Source organism: Temnothorax nylanderi, unplaced genomic scaffold, assembly GCF_030848795.1.
Source record: "Temnothorax nylanderi isolate EJ_2023f unplaced genomic scaffold, tnyl_v1.0 TNYL_tig0607_pilon, whole genome shotgun sequence".
NCBI classification, from domain to species: domain Eukaryota; kingdom Metazoa; phylum Arthropoda; class Insecta; order Hymenoptera; family Formicidae; genus Temnothorax; species Temnothorax nylanderi.
In genome coordinates, this window is record NW_027249669.1 from 75,371 (window position 1) to 85,000 (window position 9,630).

The 9,630-nt window shown below is 56.4% G+C and overlaps 1 protein-coding gene across 1 annotated transcript; it reads right to left on the reverse strand.

The window, feature by feature from the left end:
* Positions 1 to 316: 316 nt before the first annotated feature.
* On the reverse strand, positions 317 to 3,143 carry LOC139784292 (uncharacterized). The gene is made up of 4 exons (XM_071723456.1): positions 3,109 to 3,143; positions 2,178 to 3,012; positions 1,200 to 1,256; positions 317 to 358 (listed from the first exon to the last, which is right to left on the reverse strand). The coding sequence occupies exons 1-4, from the start codon at positions 3,141 to 3,143 to the stop codon at positions 317 to 319; spliced, it is 969 nt and encodes a 322-aa protein (XP_071579557.1).
* Positions 3,144 to 9,630: the final 6,487 nt, after the last annotated feature.

The window sequence follows — 9,630 nt, forward strand, 5'->3', positions numbered from 1 at the left end:
ACGTTAATTTCTTTTGCAATAGCATTAATTTGCATCATACTTATAATATATTCGAATAAGGGTTATTAAAGATGCCCACAGACAAATTTTATATAACAATTATAACGTTCATTTTGATACTTTTCACAATATTCATAATATACATGATTTTATTAGTTTACGCAGCTAGACACAGTTCAGAACCACAATTTTTAACATGAAACTTTCAGAATTCTTAATAATTTCAATAATCATATTTTATCCATTAATTATCAATTTCCCTGACACAGACATGGTCATAACACTATATATAATATTCACACTCTACATATTAATACTAGGCGTAGGAGTAGATCCACGGCTGATCAAAGAATGACAGCTGGACGATACAATTCGTATATAATATATTTCATTTACTTAATTTCATTTATAATAATACATTAATAACGAGTGGGACAAATTCCCGTATACATTGCGAAGGTTCACATAATTCAGGCGATTACACTTTCAATACACTCTGATACACCACCTACACCTGTTTCTTAGATTCAGCGTGCGAGACGAGCCAGCGAAGGCTCTACACCTTTGTTTACACTTTTGACACTTTCTACACTTGCATGTCAACTCAGCGTGCGAGACGAGCCGGTGAAGGCTCTACACTTTAACAACACTTTTGACACTTTTCACACCTGCATGATAGATTTCAGCGGGCGAGACGAAACCACCGAAAGGTGCAACACTTGATACACCATTTACACCTGCATGTTAGATTTCAGCGTGCGGAACCGAGTCACCGAAAGGTGCAACACCTTTTACACTTTCTACACTCGACGTCTTAGGATAAGCGTGCGAGACGAGCCAGCCACGGCAATTACACTTTTGATACACTTTTAGCACTTTGAGTGCAAAATCCTTAAATTCATTGAATTTTACGAATATTATTTACAGTTACATCTCACGGAAGAGAAAACAGCCAAATGGAGTCATTCCAGGCAAAGATTTATTTAACATTGCATTTTGCATTGATTTTCATTATATTCAGTTACACCTTATTACACTTTTGTGAACTTTCTACACTTTTAGACGGCATTCAGCCAATTTGATATTATATTCATGTTTTTGATACTATTACATTATTCCCTGTCAATTTAAAAATTTATTATTATGCGATTATGCGTGCGGTAATTTTAAGCCGCGTTATACTTACCCTATATACTTACCTTTATTACACCGACTCCGGTGATTAGATGAGACGATTCCATAGCGATCCTGGGTACCTAAAAGAAAGAGAAAACTAATACTTACCTGGTTTCATAGGATTCGTCTGTTGTGACGTTGAGAGTCACTCGATGCGAGTCGAGTGACTTTTGGTTCGCTTGCGCGAAGTTTGCGTGCAGCGACGCGTTTGGTTCACGCGAGTGCGAAAGCCAAGTCGCGCCGTTGCACTTTAGTGTAGCATCTTACGAAGAGGTGCCGAGTCTCAAGAGCGACTCGGTGTACGAAGTGCAGATGGAGTCGTACCATCTACACCCCAAGGTCCGAACAGCCAGTACGGTGGCTGCGCGCCTAAAACGAGGACTCAGCGCATGCGTGAGTCTAAGGTGGGAGAACTCGACCCGTTCCTCCCGGACAGTCCGTCGTGAGTTTTCGAGGCGTCAACACGTGTTGCGCCACACAAATCGGAAAAGGCGTTCTTATCCCGTTATCCGCTAGCGTCAGTAGCGTGATTTATACATTCGTAGAGACAGTGAGTGCGTGATACGGGAGATTCCTTTTGCGCTTATTTAGATCATTACGATCCGTACAAAGAAAGCGGCGTTTCGATAACAACTCGAAGTATTCCCACGCGATCGAGCGAACACGCGCGCGAAGAGAGATGCTGTACAATATTAATTAATAAATTGTTATTTGTTTATAATAAACAAAACAAATATTCATTCGCGACCCCAGTGAACATCCTATCCGATATTACGTATATACGCTTCGCTTAACAAGGGCGTGGCCGACGGTCTTGAACACGTCCGCGACGTAGAAACGACAGCCATCTTGCTGAGAAGGAAGGACGGGGCAACGCAGTTGAACCAGGTTTCTGTATTTAAGCCTGAAAATACAGTGGCGACCGTTAACACAGCCCAAGTAGTAAGTGGCTATATTTTAACTTTTCACGATTTTATTCGTTGTTCCGGTCACAATATTACCTGTGACGCGTGGAACGTAAGATATCGACTCTTCTTACGCTCCATCCACCCCTCGAGTACTGGCTGGACGGCCTCTCTGATCCTCCTCCCCATAAGATTTGGGTTCTCCAGGAATGTTTTCCATTTCTGGAGGAGAATCTCGGCGTTTTGGAGCCTCAGCTTCCCTCTTATCCTCTCCGGGACCCTGACAACCCCCAGCCTAGCCTTGATCGCTTTCACGTCGTCGTACGTTTTCGCGTACGACTCCGCGATCAAGGTGACAGGGGGGATCCCGGCGAGGATGGTCGCCCCCACGTGTGAGACGGTCCGGTAGGCCCTGGCGGCCCGATTCGCGATTATACGCTGGGCCGCCGCCATCCGTGCACTGAGGGTGACGCTTCTCGCCAGCCTCTCCCACCATATCGGTGCCGCGTAAAGCAGCACCGAGTGGAACGTCGCCACGTAGAGGCGACGCACGCCGCCGCTGGCTCCGCCGATATTCGGCAAAAACCGGGCCAAGTTATTGGCCATTTTCACCGCCCTTGGAGCCACGCGAGCGACGTGCTCGCCGAAGCTCCTTGGGCCGTCCAGCCACATCCCGAGGTACCTCATGTGAAGGGTGATCTGGACCTTCACTCCATTGATCCGGAGGCTGAGTCCCTCCGGAGGTGACCCCGACGCCCTGCGATCGAAAAAGAACGTCGCCTGCGTCTTTTGTGGGGCCACCTCTAACCCCAGCCTCTCAATGGAGCGCACCACGCATCCTGCTGCCACGTTGGCCAGCCTCACCAGCTTCTGCCAGCTCCCCCCGCTGACTCCCAGGTAAATATCGTCCGCGTAACCCGAGAGCCAGCATCTAGGGGGGAGAGTTGCCCTGAGGACCAGGTCGTAGGCGATAATTTACAAAAGGGGTCCCAGTATCGACCCCTGGGGGACCCCACAGCCTACGAACCTGACCCTCAGGACCCCGTCCTGGTCCGTGTACATTAGACCTCAATCCAGGAGGTAGTCCTGGACGACCTCTATCAAGTATGGAGGGACTCCCCAGTCTAGGAGTGCCCTCCCCAACACCGGCCAGGGGAGGGAGTTGGAGGCGTTCTTAACATCAAAAGATACGCCTATCACCACCCTCCCCTCTTCTATTTCGGCCTCCGTACGGGCAAGGACGCGTTTGATCGCGTCGATCGTAGATCTGCCCGCACGGAAGCCAAATTGGTCGTCCGATAGACCACTTCCATCCCTCTCATCGAGGTGCCGGACGAGGCGTTCGGCGATAATTCGCTCGTAGATTTTTCCCGCTTCGTCCAGCAAGCACACGGGCCTGTATGCGGACGGGGAATCCGCTGGTTTGCCAGCTTTCGGCAGGAGCACGAGGCTGGCCTCCTTCCATCGCTTGGGGAACCGGCCGGCTCGCAGACACGCCGTGTAAACTCCGCGCATCTTGCCGGCCAGTCCCCCGGCGGCCAAGGTCCAGGCTCTTCTCGGTATACCGTCAGGGCCAGGAGCCTTGTTCCTCCTGACCCTGCGGAGAGCCCTCGCGAGCTCCTCCTCGCTGACCCCCCATTCGTCGTCCCATTCCCAGGGTGGTATCTCCGGGAACAGGACCCTTCCTTCGTCGCCGACAGGGAAGAGTGTCTTCACCACCCCGTCGACGAACCGGGGGTCGAGCGTTTCCGTCAGCGGGGGCGCTCATGGTCTCAGCTTATTCTGGACCAGCTTATACGGGCGCCCCCACGGGTCCTCGTCTACGCTCGCGAGGAGCTCCTTCCACGCCTTTTTCTTGGCCGCGAAGATCGCTCGGGAGAGGTCCTGGCGGGCGGCTCGCCAGGCCTCCCCCGCTTCCTCCACGCTAGGGGCACCGCGCCTCCTGGCGCGTGCCCTCTGCCATATCCTTCTATGGCGGACGGAGGAGCGCCAAAGTTCGGCTATCTCCTCCGTCCACCAATAGGCCGCGCGCCGAGGGGGGAGACGTTTGACGCGGGGCATGGCTATGTCGCACGCACGCGACATTAACTCCACCAGCCCCGCTGCCCTCTCATCCACGCCCCCTGTCTCCTTGGCGTCGGCCTTCCCCCATGTTAGCCCCCCTATGGCGGCCTCGAATAAATCGCGGTCCAATTTTTTGAGGGCCCATCTCCGTTTTTTACCCTCGATCTCTCGGCGGCGGGTGAGCAGCCCCGGAGGAGTGGCCCGGACCGTCATCTCGATGTAAAGATGATCACTCGAGGTCTCCTGGTCCGTGACCACCCTTTAGTTGCGTATCTCACGCCCGGCAGGGGGATTGGCCCATGTCAAATCGACAATGGACGTCCCCTGCCGGCGCACGCATGTGCTCTCTCGGCCCGTATTTATTAGTATCAGGCCGAGTCCCGCCGCCCACCTTTCCAACGTATCGCCCCTCCTGTCGGTGCGCGGGGAACCCCACAGCGAGGACTTCGCGTTCAAGTCCCCCGCCACCATGACCCGACCAGGCAAGCACCTCCTGACGCATTTTTCTAGTTCAAAAAGCATCAGCTTAAACCTGGCCAGGTCCCAACTCGGAGGGGCGTATACTCTAACCACGGAGATGAGCCCCCACTTTGCCGCCACAAATCCGTCTCCGGCCTCGAGCGGTGTGCACGGAGGGGATTGTGGCAGCGTCCTTCACGTCAATGCGGCGGAGCCACTACGGTCCACGGTCCAGCAGGGATGGTCTGCCGGGACCCTGTAGGGCTCCGCCACAATACCCAAACCACACCCGCGCTCCGCCAAGGTATGGACAAATAAGTCCTGGGCGGCGCGGGCGTGGTTCAGGTTGGCTTGCAGGACTTTCAGGGGCATTTTATGTTGTCCCCAAAGAGTCCCTCACCGCTGCATCAACAGCCGCCACTGCGGCGTCTTCCGCCTCCATGGGTTCTACCCCATTGGTCTTTTTGGAGGGGTCCATCCCACCCCCCCTTCCCCTCCGTGACAATGTCCACCTCCATCACCTCTGTTGCGTTGGGTTTTCCGGTGGATTTCGCCTTTCTGTCGACCAAAGTTATTTTCCGGTCGACCAACACCCCTTGTCCCGTTATCCTGGGTGCTGGTTTCACCCCGGATGTTCCAGGGGTGACGGGTTTTTCTCCCTTCTTCCCTGATCCTCCCCTTGCGTTTGAGGCCCTTCCACTCTTCCCCGGTGCCTCTGTTCGCTTGGCCCCTTTATTTTCAGGGGCCTTTCCCTTCTCCTTCTGTTTGCCACTCGAGCAGACTTTACTGCCCACCCGGTGGCTCGACGGCATCCCCTTATCCGCGCAGACTGCGCATCGGAGCGGGGCCGTGCAAACCCGGGCCAGATGGTCCGTCTCTCCGCACCGGTAACACGCACCGGTGCGGTCGACCTCGCTATGGCAGGTGGCCCGGGTGTGCCCGACCTCCATACATCTGTAGCACTGGAGTGGGCGTCTCTCCAGCATCTCGACTTTAGAGTTCGCCCACCCCAGTGCCACCCGCCCTTTCCTGGCCAACATATTGGCCATGGCTATCGGACATCGCACAAAAATTGTGCATAGTTTATTAGGCGCCTTGCGCACCTGTCCCAGCGTTACGTTAGCCGGGGAGGTGCCGCCCTTTTCCGCCAGGGTGGCCCTGATCTCCTCCTCGGCGACCGACTCTTCGAAGTTGCTAACGCGCAACTCCGCCGTCATCGCCGGACGGGTCACCCTGACGCCTTCTTTGCCCCTTTGGACCTCCTCCATTTTTGCGGCCAGAGCGTCCGCCTTAGCCGCCTTTTCCAACCCCGCCAGCTCGAGGCTCAAGGCCCCCGTTGCGGTCTTCCGCACGTTTAAAGGACCTTTTATCCCCAGTTCTTCGAGCTTGATGCGCTGTTTCACGAGTCCCATGCACTCTGCATAGGTGTCCTTGGGACACGTGAGGACCACCGCCACCGTTCTAGGGACCCTCCTTTTCGTCACCTTAGGCTGGGAGGCAGCATTGTTCCCTGTTCCGCCGCTCGGTTCTACACCCGTCTTCTTTCCTTGACCGGTGTTCCCTGCTCTCACCGTTTTACCGGCCTTCCTACCCACGACCTGTGACCACCCAACTCCGGTGTTCGGGTTGCCGGTAGGTCCTTCCTTGTTTGGCGTGGGCTTTGGGAGCGTTTCCTTCCGCCCATCCATTGAGGGGGTATTCTTGCTCGCCGCCTCTTTCGCGGCAAGCGACTTTTCTTTCTTCTTTCCCCCCTTTCCTTTTCCCTTCGGCGGATCGACCGTTCTCCCCTTCTCCCCCAGGAGATTTTCATCCGCCATCCTCTTGTTTGCTTGTGGGGGGGCTATCCTGCGGATTAGCCTCTCCTCCAGCCCCCTCACCTTATCCTCCACGCATGCCACCAACATCTTTGCGAGGCGTTCTTCCATGGTTGTGCCCTCGATACCCTTGGAAGGCCCGCCCTCGGGCATTACGGACTTTGGGGGCACCCCCGGGTCAATAACCTTGACCTTATTCTGGATTACCGGACGCAACACCGGTGGCATTCCCGTTCTCGCGAGCTCCTCCGTTACCGCGTCATAGGTGCTCTCCTCCACGATCTCCACGACTTCCATGAAAGTCGAGGTATCTTCCTCCGGTTCTCCCTGAGTCCCATCTACTTGGAAGGCGGGAAGAGTCTCTTCCTCTTTCTCGGAAGAAGAGGAGGTAGCGAGAGGTTGAACCATCTTCCTCTTCTTTGCCCTCCCCTCCCGTTGATCTCGTGAGGCTTCCTCCCTGCGTTGCTCCTCCATTTGGCTCTGTAATGCCCTCAAATCGCGTTGAGTTTGTTCCAGCTGTTCCTTCATTTTTTGGAAGTCCGCCAGCTCCTTCTTTTGCTGTGCGATCTTCTCCCTCAACTCTTCCACCACCGACTCCCTTTCCTCTTCGCCGGCAGGGGGCCCGCTCCTCTCGATGAGTTTCGTCGTGGCCACCTTCAGCGTCGCGGCGGATTCATTTAGGAATTTCCTATAATCTCCCTTTAAGTTGTTGGACTTCGTGGCCACCATGTCCACCCTATTGATTGCCTCGTACATCAATTCTGAGAGCGACCCAGTCGGCGCTTCGTCCAACTCCTCGTCGAGTTTCTTCTCCGCCGCCCTCCTATTTTTTGATAATCCTGCGGCGGCCGTCGTATCCTTCAGCTGCCTAAATTCCTGAGCTGCCGATATAATGCTTTTGGCCGCATCCACCATCCTTTTGGTATACAGGTCCCCGGTTTCTGGGGTACGTCCCCTCTTGCTTTTCTCCCATACTACCTCAAAGGAGGGGCAGTCTTCTTCTCCTATCATCTCCACCACCCTCTCCCTGACCACCTTCATCATTGCCCTGGCAAACTCCACTCTTTTAGGGTCCGGCCCGGTGGAAGTGGTTTCCCCCTCTTTTTCTTGCGCCTCTCCTACCGCGTCGTCAAAGTCGTCGTCGTTGTCTTCGGTTTCGACTCTTATGTCGACGTCTACCTCCGTATCCGTGGCGGTGTCCGACACCTGCCCTGTGGGCATTAATACGTGTTTTTCTCGGAAATCAGATCTCTTCCTCTGATTTGATCTGTCCCTCCCTTTGTCCTTAGCGAGTAAGAGAAATGCGGGAGAACCGGGAGAACCGGGAGAACCCTGCCTCCTCTTCCCCTCCTTCCTTCTGGAGTCTCGGCTCCTGCTTTCGCTCTGACCCCTCCTTATTTTTACGCTAAGTGGTGCCGTCATTGAGCGAGAGTGGGGTTTTTCCCCCTACTCCTCCCGCCGCCGGAGGAGATCGTTGTCTCCACCACCGTTGTGTCCCTCCCTTCCATGTCTCCCACGTCCGTTTGTTGTTGAGAAGAAGAAAAATTAGCCATTAAATCACGGTCCCCTAGACCATCCGCGGCTCTACCTGCTAGGGCATGCCCTCACCGACCGGTCCCAATAGGGGGCCGGCCGGGCTTCGAGTTCCCCCGGGGAGCAGGCTACACCATGGCCCCAGGATATGCATCTGGGGCCGGTCCCAGCCCCCTACACGCCCACGGGCGCGGCCCATCAAGGGGCCTAACGCCCGTGGGTTTTTGGGGGTTCCCCGCCTCCGACAACGGGGACACCGCGGAGGGCGCCGCCACACACGGGGACGAAGACCCCCCGCCGTTCCGGGTGTAGGAGGCCGCAACCCCTTCATCACCCTTCCCGACGAGGGTGCCAGCTTAAGTTCCGGATCGCCGGCCGAGGTACCCTCCGCACCGGCGACCCCTGTGGCGCACTCTGACGGACTTCGGGTAAGGAGGGCTCCCACCATACCCCTCCCGCGCGCCAAGCCGACGGGGCGGGTCCGGCCGAGCAACGCGCTCAATCCCGGACCCAAACTCCCCGTCACAGGGGCGGAGCTGGCCGAGTCTCGCTCGATCCCAGTCCCCCCCTGCTGCCACCCGCGAGAGGACAGGGCACAGGAACCCCCCCAAGTGAAGCGGTCGTCCGTCAGAGAGCCTCTTCTCGCGCTTCCGGCCCTTGCGTCTGGAAGTTAGACCCGCCGGCCCCGACCTCGGAATACGTGCGAGCGGCCCGACGGGTCTCCCACCCAGGTTGCCCCGGCCCCGACCTCGAAATACTTTCGCGCGGCCCGAGACGACCCTCCGCGCTCGGGGAACCGTGGGACCACGTCCCTGGTGTGCAATCCCCTCGCGCGGGCCTGCCCCCCACAGAACCCAGCACCACGTACTGGGCCGAATGAGAGGCGGTTATCCCCCCCTCCCAGGAGAGAAGGGATCCTCGCAGCCCCTTGGAAAGGCGATCTAGACCCACAGTGCACGCGACCTAGGTTGCGACGCCTCCGTCCGAAGACGGAGAGTGGGCCTTTTGACCTCCCAACCAAGGGAACCGCGGCCGACTCTACCCCCACCCGCAAAGAAACACCCCGAGCCACCCCCTGCCGGAGCACCGGCGTGCAATGGGTAAGTGGCCCAACCCCGGGATGGGGCGACGTAGGACGGGAAGTACCTCCGCCGAGCCCCAGGGCCGAACGAACACCGGACCGGGGCATTGCCCGAGAGATCCGGCATCCGCGATCAGCCCAGGGGCGGAGCGAAGAACCCCCGCCGCTACCTCACTCTCCAAGGGAAACCTGCTCCCTCCTCGAACCTGCCGGAGCACCGACGTGCAATGGCCGAAAAAAGACCCCCAAACCCCGTGGTTTTTTTATCAAGGTTTTCCTTCCTTTAGGTCGACGGGAGGAGTAGAAACTCCCCCCTAACGGTCCCGACCGACCGGGCGTTTGCAGTCAGAGTCGCCATCCCCTACCGGCCGTTGGAATCCAGGTGGGCGGGACTTGGATTTACGCCCGAGTTTCCTCGGGCCACCCGCTCCGCCCAGACCCGGACTCCTAAGCAGGGCAGCCGGTCCCCCGGTTTTCTGTCAGGGTTTTCCTTCCCTTAGGTCGATTAGGAGAGCAAAGACTCTTCCCTCACGGCCCCGACCGGCCGGACAGTTGTTTATAGAGGTAGTCTGCCTCGCGAGTCCCCGAAGGGACTCCC